General features: G+C 41.8%; 1 protein-coding gene across 1 annotated transcript; it reads right to left on the minus strand.

The window, feature by feature from the left end:
- Window positions 1–22045, minus strand: POLR1B (RNA polymerase I subunit B). Its single transcript, XM_005889980.2, has 15 exons — window positions 21804–22045; window positions 19989–20156; window positions 19398–19544; window positions 17630–17762; window positions 16662–16798; window positions 15270–15493; window positions 14412–14583; window positions 12342–12513; window positions 10946–11227; window positions 9780–9913; window positions 7105–7275; window positions 6395–6551; window positions 3178–3374; window positions 2324–2577; window positions 1–1423 (listed from the first exon to the last, which is right to left on the minus strand). The coding sequence occupies exons 1-15, from the start codon at window positions 21978–21980 to the stop codon at window positions 541–543; spliced, it is 3408 nt and encodes a 1135-aa protein (XP_005890042.2). The 5' UTR covers window positions 21981–22045; the 3' UTR covers window positions 1–540.
- Between the last annotated feature and the right edge of the window lie 264 nt (window positions 22046–22309).

Consider the following 22309-nt stretch of genomic DNA (forward strand, 5'->3'; position numbering starts at 1 on the left):
CACAAGGAAACTTGGAGGTGATGTTTATTACCATGACTGTGGTGATCATTCACAGGTATATGCATATGTTCAAACCCACCTAATTATATACATTAAATATGTGCACTTTTTGTGTAAACATACACTTCAATAAAGCTGTTTAAAATTTCTACCTTTTATTTTTTAATGTAAGAAAATATAAAATTACATATACGCTTACACTGTGTTTATTTTGAACTGCTCTGCTCCACATGGACAGATAAATGTTTGACAGTCACTGCCTGCTGAAAGCAGGATGCAGAGAACCTGGGGTTAGACAGACTTTTCCCTGAATATCCTTCTATTTGTCAATGTATGAATTTTAAAGAACAAATATACTGAAAGTCACCTTCAATAGTTATACTAGAGCAACTGAGAAAGTCTGCCTTCTGAGTTGCCAGGTCTTGGTTGAGAGCTCTGACAACCATGAAACACTCCAGAGTAATAACTATTAATAGCCTCACCAGAACAACATCTTGTTTTAATCTGATAGCAGTCTTGACCCAAAAGACCTGCATCAGGTTAAACGATGTCCAGCTTCACTTTGATGTTCATAGCTGCCAGTTCAGCTACAAAATACCGAAAGACATAAGGCAAGGAGATGGTGTCAATGGTGTCACTGCGGTTACAGAGGGCACAGTTGTACTTCCTGTTGCGCAAGGCAGACCACGATGGGGGCGGCTTCTCCAACAGAGGGGAAAGCAGACTGCCACACTTCACACACACGTGGGCCACTGACCGATCCGAGCAGTTGAAGAGGCGGTCATGGAGGAGAAAAGATGTACCGTGAGCTAAAAGGGCATCCCGCTCCATCTCCCCAAAACGGATTCCACCCTGGACGTTTCTCCCCCCTATAGGCTGGTTAGTGACTTTGTCTCGGGCTCCTGTGGTCCTCACTTGGAATTTGTCGGAGACCATGTGGCGTAAACGCTGGTAGTACACCACGCCTATGAAGATGTCTGCTTCTAGCTCCAGCCCACTAATTCCACTGTACAACCTCTCAGTGCCATAGTAGTTGTAGCCAGCGGCCTTCAGCATCTCGCCAAAGTATTCCAGGGCTGAGTTCTCCTCTGAGAAGATGAAGGGGGTCGCGTCGTGGCAGAGCCCGTGCAGAGCTGCAGACTTGCCGGCCATGCTCTCGATCAGCATGCCTATGGTCATGCGGGATGGAAAACCATGGGGGTTGAACAGAATGTCAGGGACCATCCCGCTCTCGGTGAATGGCATGTCCTCCACTGGCCACAGCCTGCTCAAGATGCCCTTCTGCCCGTGACGACTGGCGAACTTATCTCCAATTGTTGGGTTCCGGGGCACTCGCATCGTGATGCACACACACTTGAACTTGCCATTGCCGGTATCATTACTGCACACTTTAATGTTATCCACAATACAGTTTTCTTTACTCCTAGGAAAAAGTAAACAGGATAGAATGTCAAATATTTGTTAAAATGAATAGAGGGTGCCTTAGAATGTGACTGTATTTGGACATCGGAGCTTTAAAAAGGTAATAGAAGTTAATAACGAGACCATTAGGCCGGTCCCTCCTGAATGCAATCTAATAACTGGCATCACCATAAGAAGAGGAAATTTGGATACAAGGAGAGACAAGAGAGGCACACGTGCACAGGAAAAAATACCATGTGCGACAAGGAGAAGGTGGCCACCTGCAAGCCAAGAGGCCTCGGGAAACCAAACCTGCCTTCACCTTGATCTAGGACTCTGACCCTCCAAACTGTGAAAAAATAAATTTTTGTTGTTTAATAAATAAATGTCTAGAGATACTTTTATTGATATATTAATATTTAGTGTTTCATAATGGATATTTGCAAAAATTATTCTTATCTCTATTCTTCACTACAAATAGAGCTGGTATCCCTAAAAATACTTATGGACAGGGGTATTGATTACATTCACTACAGAACTGTGATTGGAAGAACAGTAGCAAGAAAGGCAGCTAAGACCTAAAAAATCCAGTTTTAGTAACAGGGATAATGAATTCCACTTTTTAGCTAAGACACATTATTAACATGTCTGAGAGAGATGATCAAGTCTGAATAATAACAGTTGTAAAATAAATCCCAGATAACTCATCAGATTTAACAGACTGACAAGAAAAGTAGGAAAACAAAACAGTACAACAGACCACAGAACTTCATCTCATATAAGAAATGTCCATTCAGTTAATGACTAAGCTACCCCTAGTATTACTCCAAAAATTCTCCTGTTGAAAAATAACATTCACTGACTTCCAGAGATTTCACTGAGAAATAGCCCACAAGAAATAGCTCCGGGTATGCAAACTTACTTATAGTACATCACAAAGCCTTCCCCGGTGTTGAGGTTTAGGTAGCTGTAATATGGATCTCCATACTTCAGTTGTGCTCCAATAAATGGCAATCCATCATCGTCCAACTTCTGCAGAACCCGTGGGTCTCCAGGTTTGACTCCAAAGACCAGACTATCATCTCCTTGTTTAATTCTTTCAGACAGATCTATGAATTCAGACTTGTAGACACTCCCATGGGCAAAGCCTCGTTCCCAAGAGGCCTTATTCACAATCTGTGAAGTCAGAGGATCATTAATTTAACAGATTGAGGCCAAATAAGGGTTTTCAAAATAAAGCTGGTTAGCATTATAACTGGTTTAGGATAACTGGCATTTGATTTTAAAACTCCACATCTCCCAAATCACCTATGCTAACTATTAAAATCCAGACACATATAGATGGCTGAGAACCCAATCATGCATAAATATAAAAAGCAGATATTTCTAATATTACTTTACATTCATTTGACATCTACTTGTACTGTGCACTCAAATATGCAGGCTATATGCATATGAAATATCTAGTGATATCCCTCAAAGTTTGACACTTTTTTGCAGGGTGGGAGGCCTTGCTGAGCAGCATATAGGATCTTAGGTCCCCAACCAGGGACGGAACCTGTGCCCCCAACACTGGGAGGACGGAGTCTTAACCAATGAACTGCCAGGGAAGTCCCCTTGTCACTTTTAACTTAGACCAGGAATTAATTAATAGAACATTCATGCATCAAATATTAGGTACTCGGGCACATAAGAAATACTCCTTCAGTGATCTGATGGTAAACAGAAAAGTTAAAAATGAGAAAGGGTGGAAGTACACCTCTTAGCAGCACTTACCATGGCATCTTCCATGTCGTAGCCAGTGTAAGAGATAACAGCAACAATGGCATTTGTCCCAATTGGGTAGTTATCCATGTCATAATAATCATACATGTACGGTCTTACTAAAGGGCTCTGTGGAGTCTGAAGACGATACAGTTTATTATCTGATCGATCTTGAAAAGTGAGAAGTGGAAAGCCCATGGTCTGCTTACCTACAAAGGGAAAAAAAAATTAACATTTTGTTTTTTTCCCTCTTGATGTCAAAGATAACATATAAAATTGGAAACCAAATATTCATCATAAGGGGATGAATAAATGAGTAAGTCATGCTGGTTACATTTACTACAGACTAATACCTGGTGTGAAAACGAAGTAGACAAATGTGTATGAACATGACCCAACCATGAAAACAATGCTGTGTGAGAAAAAGTAGGGAATGACATTTACTAGGATATATTTGTGTAGATTTGCCACACAATCCGAATAGTTCTAGACCTAGTTTATGGAAATGTGTAATGTAAAAAAAGCATAAAAAGAGGATTTAAAGGATACATACAAAACTACGGGATATTACTATTACTGGTGGGAGAGGAGTGATAGTAACTATTGTCTAATTAGACTACTTTCTTTTTTTTTTTTTTAATTTTATTTATTTGGCTGCACTGGGTCTTAGTTGAGGCACGCAGGATCTTTGATCTTTGTTGCTGCATGTGGGATCTAGTTCCCTGACCAGGGATCAAACCTGGGCCCCCAGCACTAGGAGCATGCCGCTTTAGCCACGGGGCCATCAGGGAAGTCCCTAGACTACTTTCTTACACAGACATCCACCTACCCACACACACATACAGAACAAAATGTCAGTATTTGTTAACTCTGGGTAGTCAGGTACAGGATAGATAAGTTTCTTTTTTGTACTTCCCTACAGTACAGAGAATCAATTCAAAACAAAATGATTTTAAAAACTAAAATAGATAAATATATACATAGGGGAACTTTTAAAAAACAGAAAGGGAGATTTGCAGCTTCCAGTAAGAGAGGGCCACTCCTACAATATCACTCTCAACATGTATAAGTAAAAGATCCAGAAGAAAAACAAAAGCCAATTACATACATACACATACTAGCTGAAAGCACTGGAATGTAACCACAGGAAGTTACAAACTAGAGAGGGATTAACACTTGGACAAAAGGAACTGCGCTGAATGAATTTCCAGTTTTCTCAGTTTTGGATGTTTTGTTTTTTATGTTTTGTCTGATGGCCCAGTCAGAACAGCAGTCCAAATCTTTGGTGGACTCTAGAACTATGCACGGTGGGACAGACATAAGCAGTCCAGCTAAGGCTAAAGAGCACATATCAACCACTGGAAGCTTGCTTCCAGAAATCTGAAAACCAGCCCTCGCCAGAGGAACAGAATAGAATCCATTTTTTTTTTTTTTTTTTGACTACACAGCTTGCAGGGTCTTAGCTCTTCAACTAGGGATTGAACCTGGGCCCCAGAAGTGAAGGCACTGGGTCCTAACCATTGGACCACCATGAAATTCCAGTCTTTACCACATGTTTTCCATCTACAATACAATCCAGTATTACTAGACATACAGAGAAACAGGAAAATGTGACCTAGACTCAAGAAAGATGCAATCAGTGGAGACTGATCCTGAGACGATCCAAATGTTGGAATTGGGAGGTAATGACTTTAAAATACCTGTTACAACTGTGCTCAAAATGTAATGGAAAATACGTCCACCATGAATGGAGATCAGAATCTCAGATAAAACAGGAACTATAAAAATGAAACAAATGGAAGCTCTAGGCTAAAAAATTAAGTATCTGAAATAAAAATTCAGTAATGACAGAAAAGTCAGTGAATATGACAGATCAATAAAATGTCCCAATCTGAAGGAGAAAGAAAGAAAAAAAAAGAGAACAGAAAATTCAATGGCTTATGGGACAATATTAACAACTTATTGACTGGAGATGTATTAGTATGTCTTTTGTTACCCAAATGTTATTTACCAGAGACATTTCAACATTAACTTACATAACAAATCATCGGCCACAAGCCTTAGTTTCTGCAAAAGTCCTCCGGTCAATAACGTGTTAAAAGGCTTAACATATATGATGCATAACAGACATCTCAGGACATGAGACAGAATAGTCTCATTATTTCTAGAAATAATGACAGAATATCTTATAGATTTGACTTAATTTTTTAAAACAGGTTTAGGAATATCAGCAAAATAACAGGTTTAGGAATATCCAAGCAAGATAAATACAAACAGCAACATATTTAGGCATATCACAGTCAATCAGCTTACATACCAAACATAATGGGAAAATCTTAAGGACAGAAGAAAAATAAATAACACTATAATCAAGCAAACAATAATACACATAACCACTGACTTCTAATTAGAAATGACAAAGATCAAAAACAGAGCATAACAACATCTTTTAAGTGCTCAGGGAGGGGGGAACCCGAAAGTCCTGTCAAATCAGAATTATATATCCAGTTTCTGCAAGTGAAGATGAAATAAAGACATCCTCAGATAAATGAAAACTAAGAGAATTTGCAGCCAGCAACCTGCAGCTAGTTATAAAAAAATGTTAAAGAGAAGCTGTTCAGGCTGAAAATTTCAGGCTGAAATGACCCTCCATGAAAACTTGAATCACCAGGCACGAATGAAAGAAAGCACTAGAGATGATAATGACGGGTGACCACATGGCTTGTACTGTTAACAAATCTAATCACAGGACCTTAGGCAAAACCAAGCTGATGGACATTCTACAAAATAAATTTATCTTTTTCTTAAAAATAAGGTAAGACACACATTTAAGGCTAAAGATCTAACTTAAAGAACTAAAGAGACAAGAGAACTGAATACAACATATGGTCTTGGACTAGGTGCTACCCAGGGAAAAACTTCCACAAACTTTATTATGCTATAAAATAATGTATTCTTAAATTTCCCGATTTTAGTAATTGTCCTTGATTATGTAAGTAGACCGCCCTGTTGTTAGGAAATACATAGCAGGATGTTCAGGGGGTAAAGGAGCAGCTCACTTTCCAAGAGGAAACTGCAAATGAGGCAAAATCTAGGTAAAGGGTCTATGGAAGTTCTTTGTACTATTCTTATAACTTTTAGCTTTTCTCTTGAGTTTGAAGTTATCTCAGAGTTAAAAATTGCAGTCCGTTTTCTTTTGTGACCACCACCACTCTATGCTCTGTCTTACCCATTTGGCACTGGTACATATTTCTCGGACTCTGGTTGTGATCTGAGAAAGGGATGAAGTTGGCGATCACACTCAGCAGGCTGTGAGGGAAGAGCTCCTGGTGCGTGGTGACCCCAGCCAGAACCTCATCCTCGAAGATGGCAACATTCATGAAGATCTGGAAAGAGGAAGGACCAGGAAGTTCAAGGCACAATGTAACTGTGACTGCTAACACATATTAGCTCTTACTATTGATCAGAGTTTAAGAAAACCTTCCCACCCACCCAGTATCATGAACACTGCAGGGATGCACAGTAAGAAATAGCACGTCTTAAACATTTCATTCTAGATCTACCCTGGTCCAACTATGAAGGGGGATAGGAAGGAGGAAAAATTTTTATCAGTAGCACAAAGCCTAGAGTTTTGCAACTACAGAGATGTAAGCAAAGATTGTGAGTGATTTTAGCAGAATGTTCCAGTCTCACCACCCAAGGCAGAGCTGGGTGCAAAGAAACTTGGGGAGCTGAGTGGGATGGGAAAGGCAGCTAAGGTAAACACCAACCCTCTCAGGTTTGATAAGCATGAAAACTGCTTCATGCTGATCACAGAGGAGGCAGAAAATAAGTTGTGACTTTCTTTCAAATGCCTGACTGTCATGATAACTGTAACACTTTAACAGTTAACTGAGTCTCTGAAAGCTGTATATTATATCATCACAGGGGTCTATGTACCTGTTCCATAGTTCCAATCAGTTCTTCTTTGCCTAGTTCCAAGTTCTGCACAGGCCGCACCAGTCGACAAGGAGTGGTAAAAAGGTACAATCCTGGGTACAGACTTGGTTTTCCTGTCATGGGGATCAGGGCCACCTCCATCCAGGGAGGAATTCTTTTTTCTCTCAACACCTGTTTTCAATAAAAAGAGAGTTCCGTGAAGAATAAGTGACGTCTATCCCTCTGCCACCTAGGAGGTGGGTATGGAGGAGGAGATCTAACATGAAAAGCAACACCTTGAAAGTTTCGCAGGTAACACATCTAGTACCCTGCCAGCCTCAGCCCCCCACAGGTGGCTATTCACCCCAAACTGAGAGCTGGCAAAAGCCCTACTTTCTTGGGGACTCAATCTCACTATGAGGCAAACTAGTAACAACTGAGACTGAGCAAAAGGTAAACCAAGAATGTGTGGGTAAACACAGTATATGCAATTCTGTTGGCTGATGTCTAAAATATAAGATTACTGGTGTTATTTTAAAATAGATTCAATGAAAAAGCCCTTCCACTTGGCAATTAAAAAAACAAACAAAAAAATCTATGAACACTTGGGTGAAAGGAGAGATACTAAAATTACAGAAATGTGAAAAAAAAAAAATGAAATCTGTATGGTAGAACTTATGGCAATAAGTATAACATATATTTAAGTATATATAATACTTGAATATATAATATATAAGTAGAACTTACAGATTTACAGTTAAATATATTATTAGTAAAATGAAAGAATAAAAATAAATGAATTAATTCTTAGCCCAAAAGGTAAAACAACAAAGTATAAGAAATCAAAGATAAAATCTGAAATTAAAGAAGCAGAGAACAGAAAAAGGTTCAAACTAATAAAACATTTTTAGTTCTTTTGATGTAATTGAGAAAGGGATGGGTATTCTTTTTCCTTGTGGGGAAACCAAGGGTATGAATATACTGAGTAAAAAAAGGCAAAGGGGGGAAGAGCATGGAAACAAAATTTTAAAACCATGAGGCTGCTTTGCATATCCCTGAAACCAAGATGAAATGGATAAAATGCTGGTGACCAGAACAGACCTCAGCAGAGGTAAAAAGCTTCAAGACCAACTTCTGTATTAGACATAAAGGTATCAAGGAGCTGCCCCAAAGACAGCACTAGAGCCGGACGGCCTCACAGGTGAATTCTAGAAGACCTAAGACTAGAGGACTCACTGCTGCGCAGACTGCTCCAGAGCACTGAACACCAAGGAAAACTTTCTAATGCTTTTTATCAAGCAGAAATTTGTGACTGTCGATTTTTAAAAAATCTTCAATAAAATTGAGAAAGTATCCGTATTTATTAGGTATTAAAATAATAACCAAGTGGGATTTATTCCAGGAATGGAAGATTTGTTATTCATCTTTATTAATAAAGACTGATCTTTGTCAGGGAATGAATATAATACTTTTAATATGTCTAAGGAGAAAATCTCACAACTTTTTTCTCCATAGGTGAAGTATACAAGCAAAAGAATTGTGTGTGGGGACTAAAGAACACAATCTTAAAGTGATCACAGTTAACGTCAGCAGCCAGGAGACCAGCCTACATTAAGTTCCTCCTGAAATGATATTCTGAGTCTCATCATAAGAAAGCTACATATATCAAGAGACAATGTACACAATTTGGTCTATACTCTTTAAAAACAAAAAAGTGAGACATTAAAGGCTGAGGAACTGTCCCAGATTAAGGCAGACTGAAGAAACACACCAACCACACGTAACATGGGATTCTGGACTGGGTCCCAGACAAAAAAATCTGAATATCAGCTATAGACTTCACCCACCTGAGATTTTTTAAGTGCACTGTGGTTAATAAAGAGAAAATCCTTGTTCTTAGAAAATATACACTGAAATCTTCATGGATAAGGGGACATGTCTGTACACTGTCTTCAAATGGTTTGGAAGTAAAATGTACACAGTATTTATAGAGCATACAAATGAGAAAGCACGTGGGGGAAAACATAACAACTGGTATATCTCGGTAATGGGCATATGAGAGCTCTCTATGCTGCTCAAACATGCTTTCAGTGTAAAACTATCAAAGTAAAGCAATGAAAAAGCTGAAAAACAAACAAAAAACCCAACTAAACAGGACAGAGCATAAACTACAAATTCATCCTACTGCCAAACTCCTGGCCATTATCTAAGCAACAAAGACTCTTTCCCAGAGAGAATTCTAAAGTTTAGTTATTCAAAGAATGTTATTCTATTTGACTTTTTAAAAAAGTATTTCAAGAAACAGAAGGCAACCAGTTATGACTGCTATCTTGATTAGCTTCAGTATTACTTGAAATATAAGGCCATATTTTGAGATCCCCTATCTGCCATTAGTATTTACAAAGGGAAAAAAAAAAGTTAAAAATGTGTTAAAATAGTAGACTAGGGCCTCAATGAAACAAACCAAAAAAAAAAAAAAAAGCATGTAGCTCAAATACCTGTCACTGACCCTAACCAATGAGGTCAGTGTAAGGCAAGATGCTGCCACCAGAAGGACCATATGGACAATTCCAGAATTAGCTTCTGACCTCCAACCCCTTCACACTCAATAATACCCTAGGGCTACCTCAACAATTAGAAAAGACATGAAAACCTAAGATGGAGGGACAAAACAATTCACAGAGACTCAAGATCACCTTAAAATGTCGGAGAGAATCGGCAATGCCAGGGGCAATCTCTTTATCGGCCCAGCCAATCATGACACCGTCCAGCAGGACAGGGTAGCACTCACTGTACGGCCGATGTGGAGTTCCGTCAACTGGAGTGACCCCTGGTGAAATGAACAAATGGAATGATCTCATCAGGATGCTTTCCCAACATTTAAATTTCCCTCCAGACTCAACAACGGCTTTACCTTTCCAGACATCTAGTCACCTTGTCTCTAGACCAGAATGTTTTTATATGGCTTGAGGAAACATTTAAGTCTTTCAGCAAGGACCCCCAGGTCTAGGGTCTCTGGCTTTGAGCAGAGTAGCAGGTGGACAGGGGTATAAAGGAGGCTTTTTTTTTGTATACCTTTTATATTTTTGTTTCTGAGCCAGGTAAACATATTTTCCCCCTCCAAAATCTAATTACATTTGCTCATTATTCACACATTACAAATTTGCCAACTTGCTAAAATGTTAACCCCAGCATCAATACTAGTGGCTCCTCTCGCATCATTTGAGGACATCTAGTGAAAATTTTGAGTCACCAGAAGCATGTTTCCGGCTGAGGTCACACAAGGGGATGCAGTTTCAGCTCATACTGCAAATAAGGGTCCTTTCTGCACTGTTCAGTGCTGTATGTGCTTTTGCTGTTTAAAATGGCCTTCAAGCACAGTGCCAAGGTGCTGGCCCCTAAGCACAGGGCTCTGATGAGCTTATAGTTACAGTGTAGTTAGCTGAAAGCTCAGTATTAATGAATCAACAATATATATTAAATAAGGCATCTTTAAACAGAAGCATGCATAAAGCAAGGCCATGGACCCAGCAGCCGATGAAAATGCTGTCACGAGAGGTATGCAGGAACCTAACCTTTTCTTCCCTAGGACCAATGACTCAGTGTCTGCTAATTCAGTGCCAGTGGTGACTTAGAGAAGTACTGCAAATAACAAGAATCTACTCTAGCTAAGTAAGAACACTCATCCATGAGCTGTCAACAACCTCTGTAAAGGTGCTTTACAAAATGGCACAGGTTATCCACAGTGTGACACCATCACCCTTATATGAATTCTCTGCTCAAACCCCAGAGCACAACTGAATAGCTTTGCACCTGTAAAACCCACACAAGCAAACAAGACAGACTGCTGCGAACCACCTACCCAAGTTGCAGAGTAGAGCCGGAATAGATGCTGTGTACACAGACTGTGTGACGACCTCACAGATGGCGGTTAAGTGGTTCATCAGTCCACAGGGCTCCCCGTCAGGGGTGTGCACGGGACAAAGGAAGCCCCAGGACTCCGGCAGCAGCCTGCGCACAGTGGTGGTCCGCATTTTAGCAAAATCAGCCCCTCTGTGCACACAGCGGAAATGGGAGAGATAGCGTATGAAGTTCAGCTTGTCAGCCACGACACAAAGTCCAGAATCTTGCAGGAAGCCAAGACCTTAATAAAACAGACATCATTGAAAAATAGAATAAACTGAAAAAAAAAAAGAAAAAGCCTCTTTTTATTTGAGGCTCTGAAAAGATAATAAAACCTCAGAACACATTTGAGATCATGCATGCTCAGTTGCTAAATTGTGCCTAACTCTTTGGGACCCTGTGGACAGTAGCCTGCCAAGCTCCTCTGTCCATAGGATTTCCCAGGTAAGAATACTGGAGTGGGTTGCCATTTCTTTGTCAGGGGATCTTCCCGACTCAGGCATCAGCAGGCAGGTTCTTCATCACTGAGCCACCTGGGAAGCCCACACTAGCGATCACAGAGTGGGTTATCACAAAGTTTATTCAGCTGTGGGGAGGGGAAGAGTTTACAAAGGAAAAAAATACAGTAAAAATCCCCAGATTTCACAAACTATTAGCCTTAATTGTTTCCCCATCTCTTCCACATGATCTCTATGGAGAAACATAAGTGAGTTACAAAACAGCAAATAATTAAACGGGATTCACCCGAGAGAGAGTTGTATAACACACAAGCACTTGTTAGCCCTTAAGGAATTTGCATCAGTACCATCTCCTTTAAAAAAAAAAAAGACTTCTGGCCCTTCAATAACCACTTAGTAAACTTTTTCCAGGTGTTCTGATATGACTGGTTTAGGGATGGGTATGTCTAAAAACCCTCTCAGACTACCACCTAGTTAACCTATCCTCAGAAATCTAAGCAGTTTCCGGTTTTCTAGAAGGAGGTATGGGAAATGCATTTGTTCATTAAAATCAGATTTAAACTATACAGACAACCTGTCTAAAGCCCTTCAGCCCAATATACACCTGTCAAAATTCACAACCTGAAATCGGTCTTTAATGAGTGAGCAGCTCACTTTTAAAAAGAACCTCTCCCGGGACTTCCCTGGCAGTCCAGGGGTTAAGACTCCAAGCTTCCACTGCAGAGGGCACAGGTTTGACACCTGGTCAGGGAACTAAGAACTGATGTGTCATGTGGTGTGGCCAAAAAACCAAACCAAAACAAAACAAAAAAACATCTCTCATAGCAATATGCAAACTGACATTAAGCAAATAATCTGAAAATTGTAACAAAAAGAAGCCCATTTATTTAATTTCACCTGTTTTAGAACGTAGATTTCCAGTAGCAAGAAGGTATTCAAATGGTTTTGTAAGGTCTATTCCCAGACTAAAAATCTTCATCAAATTTTCACTGTTTAAGGACACATTGGTCTTCTGAGACTTCTTGTCTATAGCTATTTTAATAGACACTAACCAAGCTTCCAATTTTTCCTGAAGTAAGAAAAACAGTTTAATTTTTAGGTGTTTTAATTAACCACAAATTTCATATTTACTCAGTCTATGGAATTTTCCAGGCAAGAATACTAGAGTGGGTTGCCACTTCCTTCTCCAGGGGATCTTCCCTACCCAGAGATTGAACCTCTGTCTCGTGTACCTCCTGCATTGGCAGGCGCATTCTTTACCACTGCATCACCTGGGAAGCCCTAATTATTGATAATGAATTTGGAGATTTTTACTTCAGTCCTCTCCATCTTTCCTGTCATTATGTTATCTCTTAAATTCTTTTTTTTTTTTTTAAACAATCATCATTTTATTTAGCCCCTGATCCTGTGGGTCAGTTGGGGAAATTTTCTGGTCTGGGTCAACCTAACTGAACTCTGCATTTTCAGTCAGCTGGAGGGTCAACTGATGGCTGGGCAATCTAGGATAGCCACCCTCACCTGTCTGCAGTTAGCAAGCTATTGAGGGAGTTTCTGCAGTTCTCTTCCTCTGCACTTTTTCCCACTACTCCTCCCTCTCAGAATTTGATTTTGTGCAGGTATCTTTCCCCACCATCCTCAGGGAAACCTCAGCTGGAGAATTGACATGATAATTAACATAACTGCATTTCCTTTGCTGGTGATTGGTCAGGAGAAGGCACACCCAGGTCTGGCCAATGAGGAATGTGGGCAAGTCTGTTCAGAATGCTCCTAGGAAAGCTTTCCTCATCCCATGGAAAAGCTATGGAGAGAAATACCTAACTTTGATTGAGGGCTTGTTATGCCTGCTGCTGCTGCTGCTGCTAAGTCACTTCAGTTGTGTCTGATTCTGTGCGATCCCAGAGATGGCAGCCCACCAGGCTCCCCCATCCCTGGGATTCTCCAGGCAAGAACACTAGAGTGGGTTGCCATTTCCTTCTCCATCTTAAATTCTTTTTAGGGATAATATTAAAAATATAAAATGCCATCCAATCAACTTTCTTATAAAATTATTATAACATTCTCTCCCTAGACACACACAGACACACAGAGTTCTCATTATTTACAATAATCATGTCCTACAACATCTGTGTGAACACTGCACAAAACCCCTGCTCCCAGAGGAAATGCAGGGTCAGATGTCAGTGAGTTTTTATTTACTGACATCTTTGTCAACTGATCAACACATGACCTTGTTTTCTGTGTTTGTGAACACTTAGTTTACACTGTTGATTCTTTACCACTGAGCTCAGAGCAAACAGCATCATAACTCAACGCCTGCACAAAATGTGTCTAACGTTAAGTGTTTCCTCTATAAGGCAGGCACAATGCAGCCTTCTTGAGCTAGGACCACGGAAAGGAACTTCAGCACTGAGCATGGGGGTCATTTTAAACAGCAAAATCACCAAGAAAAAGCAGAAAAATGTGAAAAACACGGCATTGAGGAGACACTCGTTTACTGCTCATCAGAACTGAGCTGGGCCTTGTGCCTCAGAAGAATAACTTTTCAGCACTCTGTACATGTCTGCAAATGACCAGGAGTGTGCCGCAAGTACTGATATTGCTGAGTTAAAAATAAATGTTAATGAGTAGTTGAATTTAATAGTACAGAATCTGTAAATAATGGGGACTGACTATAAGTGAGTATATTGGCCATTTACACTTCATCATTAATGTTATGACCAAGATTTGACAGTTTTTATTTAGCGTCTATGAAGATACTAAAGTCCTGAACCTGCCATAAGCTAATGCCTCTGATTAAGTCCCTTACTGCTAAACAAACAAAAAATAGAAGGGAAAAAAAAAACACAAACCTACAAAAAAAATGCTCAAACTAGAAATTATAAGCATGCAAGAAACAATACTGCTGAATATGGCCACACCATCCCACAAGAGGTAACGATGCTCCAGGGTGAAACAGCCTGCACCTACCTTCAAAAACATGAGGAAGAGCTGACCAGGAGTTAGAACCTCTTGGTTCATTAAACTGTCAGGATTCTCCTCCATGCACTCTCCTTTGGCTAAAGCAAAGAGCTTCCGGGTCATGAGACAAAGCATATAGAACTTCTCAGTGTTGGATTTCAGGTGGATACAGATACACTGGCTGCCAAAAGAGAAAGCTTAAAACAATCCAGCTACTGATACTATCCCATGTCCTGCTAACCAAGGTCCCCAATCCACATTTACCCTAGACGTCTTCAGTCATTTTCCAAAAACTGCTTTTCACTTTTGCTGGCAACATTAGCAAAAGAACAGAACAGACTCACAAAATCTAGGACTGTAGGGACAGGCCATAAGTGGATATTTAAATTTAAATCAATTAAAAAAAAAAACAACTCGTTTTCTCAGTTGAAATGGCCCTGAATGTGGCTTGTGGCTACAGATTGCTCAGTGGAGGACTACAGCAGGGCTCCCTTAACAATTACACAGTGGATACAGAAGACAGAGTCCCAGCCTTAGGGAAATAAAGGGACATGATACCTGCAGCTTTCAGATAATGCAGAAAGAAAAACAATGTATATGCAGAGAAAGTAAGAAAGATGTTAATAAACTGGTGAGTTGGAAGTCTGAAGTTATTTCAACATAAAACCTTAAAAGTACAATATAAAATAGGAAGCTAGCAGGAAGAGAAAGGTGAGGATGGCTGCAGGAACAAAGTTAGCCCCTATCTCCCTACACCAGAATCCCACCCCCAGGGCTATTCTGATTTCCAGATGACTCACCAGCCCCATGTATATCCTTACTGGTAACCACAGACACTGCCCAACCCTAAGAAACAGTTTCACGTACTTGAACAGAAACTCTGCAGCTTGTTCGTTCGGGTACCAGTCAGGAAGGCTGAGTTTCACTCTGAAGCGCTCCCCCAGATAGTTAAGGACCTGTTTTTGTGTGGAACATCCCTCTTCCATTACGATCCTTAACATCTGAGAAACCGAGTTCCTAAAGAAAGAGTCATCCTCCTTTCCTTTGATGAGCTCCTGAAAAATCTGATAATCGGAAAAGCTGACGAGTGCCTAGAAAAGAAAGAAAGAAAAAAAGATTATTTAATTAATTAATTTTAATTGGAGGTTAATTAATTTACAATATTGTGGTGGTTTTTGCCATACATTGACATGAATCAGTCACGGGTGTACATGTGTCCCCCCATTCCAAACCCCCCTCCTACCTCCCTCCCCATCCCAACCCTCTGGGTTGTCCCAGTGCACTGGCTCTGAGTGCCTTGTTTCACACATCAAACTTGGACTGGTCATCTATTTCATATATGGTAATATTCATATTTCAATGCTATTGTCTCAAATCATCCTACCCTCGTCGTCTCCCAGAGAATCCAAAAGTCTGTTTTTTATATCTGTGTCTCTTTTGTTGTCTCACATATAGGGTCATCATTACCATCTTTTAAAATTCCATATATATGCAAAAAACAGGTTTTTTTTTTTATCTATAATCTGATGTTTACCAGAATTTTTTTTTCAAAATTGTTAACCATCATTTAGTAATAGTTCTCTCCTACTTCTTTTTAAAACCCAAGAAAAATCAGGCCTCTACTACTGCTGAATCTAAGCAAGCTCTTCAAAATAAGGGTCACACTTGTATGGGAGACACCAAGATGTCCCAATGACCCTTCCCACTTGGTACCCACAATCTTGGTCTCCTCTGCCTTGAACAGGGCTGGCCTGTGTGACCAAGGGAGTATGGCAGAGAAGCTGAAGTGTGACTCTCAAGGCTGGGTTGTGACGGGCACTGCAGCTGCAGCCTCATTCTCCTGGTGAACTCTCTGGGGAAGACAGGTGCCTCAAGAAACCTGTGGAAAGGCCTGTGAAGAGGAACTGAGACCTCCTGCCAAGAGCCTGCACTGACTTGGCAGCCAAGCTCAGTCGACCTCAGAAGGGGATTCGCCAGCCCTGGGCAACCCTTCTACACAACAGCAGCCCCCACTGACATCTCATGGCAACCTCCTAAGACCCTGGCCAGAATTGCCCACATCAGGAGCTACTTCCATATTTCTGACCACAAAAATAGAGAGAGAAATATTTAGTCATGTTTTAACCACTGCATTTTGAGGTAACTTGTTATGGAGCAGTGGATATTAGCATAGCATGAACGCTGATGAGGACGACCTATCCATTTTGCACTTCCAACGATTCGCTTCCTAACAAAAGAAGTATATTCAGTAAGTCACACCTTAAGTGCAAATCCCAAAGGAAGGAAAAACAGTTCTTTCCGGTAAATAAAGTTCAACATAACCGTGCCATTTTCCAAGTAGTGAAGGTTCATATTGACAGCGGAATGTTCCTCTCTCACACAGTGCATTGAAACTCCTATTGAAACAAACAGAGCAAATAATCAGAAACTCAGCAACACTACCATTAAGCAGTATCCATGGGTATAATTAGAGACAGATTTTTAGCTCAATTGTAAGAATGAACTGTTTAACTATAGGATTCCAGACTGCAAAATGCTATCTTGAGCAGCCAGGCCCTGTCATGGACAGTGATCAAACAGAGGTCAGGTTGCTATCAGTCAGAGACAAGGCGAATGCCGTGCCCCCTGAACTGGAAGAATTCAGAGGCCCAGACCCACCTCTGGCCAAGTCAGCCAGCCTTCAGTATCATAAGCAATAACATAAAAACCCATGTTCAGGGGCTTCCCTGATGGTGGTGAAGAATCCACCTGCCAATGGAGGAGATGGGTTTGACCCCTGAGATCTGGAAAGATCCCACATGCCATAGAGTAACTAAGCCCATGAGCCACAGCTATTGAGCCCACATGCAGTAACTATTGAAGCCACGCACCCTAAGAGCCCATGCAGAGTCACTGAAACAAGAACCCCATGCACTGCAACTAGAGAGTATCCCCCACTCGCTGCAACTAGAGAAAAGCCTGTGCAGCAACGAAGACCCAGAACAATAATAAATAAATAAAATTATTTCTTAAAAAAAAAAAAGTTCATTCAGTTTGAAAAAAAAATTGAACACAGTAGAAACTAGGTGTTCCACTATGAATTTATAGCACAGAATTGCTTAACAGAAAAACAAACCAAAAATTATATATATGAGAGAAAAATATCAGACTCTACGTGCATACATCTACTTTTAATAAAACAGCTTAAATATTTCTGAAAGAACATTCCAAACATCCCTGCAACTTACCATACTGAGTGTAGCCAGGCCCTCTGCTTTTCCACTTTGGTCTTACCATTGCAATGGGGAAATTTCTGCGAGGCATAATCAACATTCGGATGACTTTTTCAATGCCATTGATGATAAAATAGCCTCCCATTTCCTGCCAAAGAGATGAATTAAAAATTTTTAAACAAAGACACATAAGTACCTGCAAACATGATACTGACTAAGGGCCAGTATCACCCTCATTCCTAACCAGATGTGCACAAGAAGTGCCCTTAAGCAAGAGGACCTGCGGGTCCCTGGGAAACTGCTGACTTAATTAAATCTTCTCAAGCACATTAAAAAGGCTGTAGAGACTTGGGAGAAATGTATGGAAGGAAATCATGGTACTTCCTTTGACCAGACAAGTTGGACATAACCTGCCACATTCTTATCCCTAAAATGACTGCACTTTTCAATGACATTAAAAACCAAAAACAATTTACTCAAGTCTAAAGTTGAAAACAGTAATGGTTTTGCTTCCACACAAGTATGGTTTCTCGTGAACCCAGCATGGGCTTCCCTGGTGGCTCAGTGGTAAAGAAACCACCTGCCAATGCAGGAGACACAAGACGACGTGGGTTTGATCCCTGGGTTGGGAATATCCCCTAGAGGAGGAAATGGCAACCGGCTCCAGTATTTTTGCCTGGAAAATCCCATGGACAGAGGAGCCTGGTGGGCTACAGTTCATACGGTTGCAAGAGTCAGACACAACTGAGCCTGCGCGCGTGTGCACACACACACACACACACAGCAGGTATATCATGCTGGGTGCTCTATGTCAGCACAAGTGGGACAACTACATGCCATTTTCAAAAGAGAAAACTGAGCCTCAGGGAGATTAAACTTTGCAAAGATGCACAAGGGGAAAGTTGAACAGCTGGCTGTCAAACCCAGATCTGCCACCAAAGGCCTCTTCCCACCACATACAGTCTCCCTGTTGTAGGCAGAGTCTGCACATCTTGATTACTTCAACCCAAGCCACCTAACAGAGCTGAAGGAAATGCTGAAGGGAGGGTATATGAAGCATTTAATACATCCACAGAGTTCGACCGTAGGTAAAGCAGACATATTAGACACATTTTGTGGGTTAAAATGTTGAGAGAGCTGTAAAAATTCAAATACATCTCTAAATATGTATCATTCAGAAAATTAAGGAAAAACCTACCAATTATCCCCCACAAATAGTAATATTCTCTAACTGGAGAGTTTTTTTTTTTTTTTAATCACAAATAATGCTTTTAAGTATTTAGCTTCTTATAGTACTCACATAACAGAAACTGACAAATCTATCTTGTTGTTGTTTAAACGTTAAGACATGTCCAACTCTGTGACCCCATGGATTGTAGCCAGCCAGGCTCCCCTGGCCATGGGATTTCCCAGGCAAGAATACTGGAGTGGGTTGCCATTTGCTCCTCCTCTTTTTCCTTTTTCTGCTGATGCCACACAGCATGTGGGACTTACTTCTCCCACCAGGGATTGAATCTGCACCCCTTGCAGTGGAAGCATGAAGTCTTAACCACTGGACCACCAGGGAAGCCCCTAGAGTGTTCTTTTTCATACACTGTCTCATCTGAGACTCCTTATGAAGCCTACACAGAGCACAGATAAGACATCAAGGCCCCTGTTATCTAGAAATTAAAGCAGAGAAAGAAAACTGAACTCCCTGACAAGCTTTCTGTTCTCGCACTCCCAGTTCTGGCCCTTTCTACTGTCACTGGGTCTTTCAGGGCACGGCTTCCCCTGCAGGTACCTCTGCTTCCTCATGGTGCTCAATGAGGGCTTTTGGAGGAAGGTTGTATAAGTTGCAAAGCTTGGATTTCACCATGATGGGAACGTAGCCCAGAAACTGCTTAATGACTCCTTTTGAGATTCCATTCACTGACCAGCTGATATCGGCCTAAGTGAAAATGAGAGAGAAAAGTTAAAAAAAAAAAGAAAAAAGGGGGGACTATCTAGATCTGTAGGAATAAATGAGTATTCTAGGGGAGGGAGACAGAGGGATGGACTGGGACTTTGGGGTTGGTAGATGCAAACTATTACATTTAGAATGGATAAACAACAAGGTCCTACTCCATAGCACAGGGAACTATATTCGATATCCTGTGATAAAGCACAATAGAATACTGAAAAAAAAATGTATATAAAAAAATAATAGATGAGTATTTTAAAAGATTAAGGCAGAGGACCATAAACTAAATGATTCTATGCTTTAGGTTTAAAAGATGGGATCGCTCAGATGACAGCACTGAGAAAGCCAAACTCTGGTATAAACCGTATTAGGCACTGAGCTTATTCAAAAAAATGTACAGTGTGTGAGTTGCATGCTGTCACTCATACTCACTGTCAGCTTTCCCCGGTAGGTGCTCCTCCGGCCTCGGCACTCTGCTGGATAAACATTGAGCTCTTTGCAGATGCTCCCTTTGGGAACGGCTGGAGGGCTGATGACGGCATCCACAATGGTGAGACAGATCCGCTCATCTTTGAAAGCAAATTCAAAGGGAGGGACGGCCTGAAATACAGTTGAGACAGTCAACCACTTGCACTTTTAAGGCACTCTCTCTAAGACTCTTTCAAATCTCAAGCGTTCTACAAGCACTGATGGCTATCATGCCAATGCAACACATCTAAAAAGAGCTAACACGACATCTGGTCTACTCATATCCTAAGTACCTAAAACAGCATTAAGCAGATTTTTTTGGTCTACTGACTGTTGGATTCTATAATAGGTTCTAGGGATACAGCTGTTTACGGGACAAAGCTGTCCTCTGAACCAAGTACCTGACTTCAGTAGTGTGTATATGTTAATCCCAAACTCCTAACTTATCTCTGCTCCACATTTTTACTTTGTACCCTCTGTGCGCGTATGTTGTTATTCAGTTGCTAAGCAGTGTCCAACTCTTTGCGACCCCATGGATTGTAGTCCCATCAAGCTCTTCCTCAAGAATACTGGAGTGGGTTGCCATTCCCTCCTCCAGGGGATCTTCCTGTCCCAGGGATTGAACCTGGGTCTCCTGCATTGCAGGCAGATTCTTTACCATATAGCTACCAGAGAACCCATTTTAGCGCAAACGTTCCTTGATCATCTCAACGCTGGACTCTTTTTCATTGTTTTAATAAATCCCAGGGTCAATTAACTTATATGCAGATTTACAATTTTTCTCATAGACATGATACAATGAGTCCAGGCATGATAGAAATTATTGCCCATCAGACAAAAATATCTCATCTTTTGCAAATGGGTGAAGCAGCAGGATTAATCTTCGAAGAAGCCTCGATGGTTCCCCCATTATTTGCAGAAGAGAGTTCAAGCATCAGAGACTGGCTCAACTTTCAACATTCTCTCCACCCCTCCTGCAGAACAAGTCCTATCCAACAAAAGCATAGGGTGGAGACCCCTGACCTCTGCTCTTGCACTTCCCCTGGAGGGAACACACTCTTCTGGATTCATGAGGTCCTGCCCTGGGTTAGCTGCACCTCCCTCCTCTGTGCCCCCCTGCTTTCACAGCTCCACCTGGTGCTGCTGCTGCTAAGTCGCTTCAGTCGTGTCCGACTCTGCGCGATCCCATAGACGGCAGCCCACCAGGCTCCTCCGTCCCTGGGATTCTCCAGGCAAGAATACTGGAGTGGGTTGCCATTTCCTTCTCCATCACAGCTCCACTACCTCCACCCAAAACAAGATCGCAAGCAAGAACTGTCTCTTACACAGGTCTGCTTCTCCCTCACTGTCAGAGTCAAGTGCCCGGAGACATCAGGATGCTTACTAAATGAGACCCTACCCCATTATTTTCACCTGAAGCCTGCTACCATCACCCTCTAGACCAATCACTTTAGTTTGGAGTAAATGTTACCTAATAATGTTACCAGTCTCTTAAGGAGGGCCAAAGGTTTCCCACTGAATCTCGCTTTAATGCCTCACTGGCCCCTTCTTCGACATAGCCCGGCGCTGGGCCTGTGCCCCACTCCCCCGTCTCCTGGATCTCCCGCTCCCTCTTCCAGGCCCCCAGCCTCACTCACCTCTCCCTCTTCCTTCTCCAGCGCCTCACACAACCCGCACCCCATCCGCCGCCAGGTCCCTTTGCTCCATCCGCCTGTAGCAGGGGCTAGCGGCGCCAGAGAACCCAGAATTGAGGAGCGCCTGGGAGGACGCCAAGCTCACCTGCACCGCGTGGCTGAGCCCTTCGCGCACAGCGTAGTTGAAAGACTCGACATGCGCCCGCGTCAGCTCCTGCAACGCTGGCTTTTGCTGTTCCCGCGGGATCCCGTAAGAGGGGTCGGTCAAGTGCTTTAGGCTGGGCCCACTGGGCAGGTTTCGCCACCGGCCGCCGGGATCCATGAGTTTGCCTGCACACCGGGCGCCAGCGACTGCACACGCGCCGGAAACACCGCCCGGCGCCCAGCACCCACAACCTGCTGGGAAGTGTAGTTCCTCTTGGTCTGCCTGCCCTGGGTCCTCCGATTTTACAGGGTCGACTAGAAATTAATACTGTGGAGCAAATGGGCCGGCTCAAAATCCTGCAGAGTCGGAGAGCGGCGGATCGGCCCCGTCTCCTCTCTTCCGGCATCCACCCCTGTAGATCTCCGCTCTCCACTCAGAAAGCGGAAATCCGCTCCAGGGCCAATTCGGCGTGTGAAATCTCCATTTTTCATTTGCGGTTTAGGACC

Source organism: Bos mutus, chromosome 11 (genome assembly GCF_027580195.1).
Source record: "Bos mutus isolate GX-2022 chromosome 11, NWIPB_WYAK_1.1, whole genome shotgun sequence".
Classification (NCBI taxonomy): domain Eukaryota; kingdom Metazoa; phylum Chordata; class Mammalia; order Artiodactyla; family Bovidae; genus Bos; species Bos mutus.

What these genes read in the sequence shown, in the direction of transcription:
- POLR1B (XM_005889980.2), bottom strand. Translation starts at nt 21,980, where the DNA reads ATGGATCCCGGCGGCCGGTGGCGAAACCTGCCCAGTGGGCCCAGCCTA. An exon ending in AGCACCATGAGGAAGCAGAG is followed by an intron (nt 17,763 to 19,397) that starts GTACCTGCAGGG and finishes TCTCTTTGGCAG; the next exon opens with GAAATGGGAGGCTATTTTAT. An exon ending in TCTTCCTCATGTTTTTGAAG is followed by an intron (nt 12,514 to 14,411) that starts GTAGGTGCAGGC and finishes TTCTTACTTCAG; the next exon opens with GAAAAATTGGAAGCTTGGTT.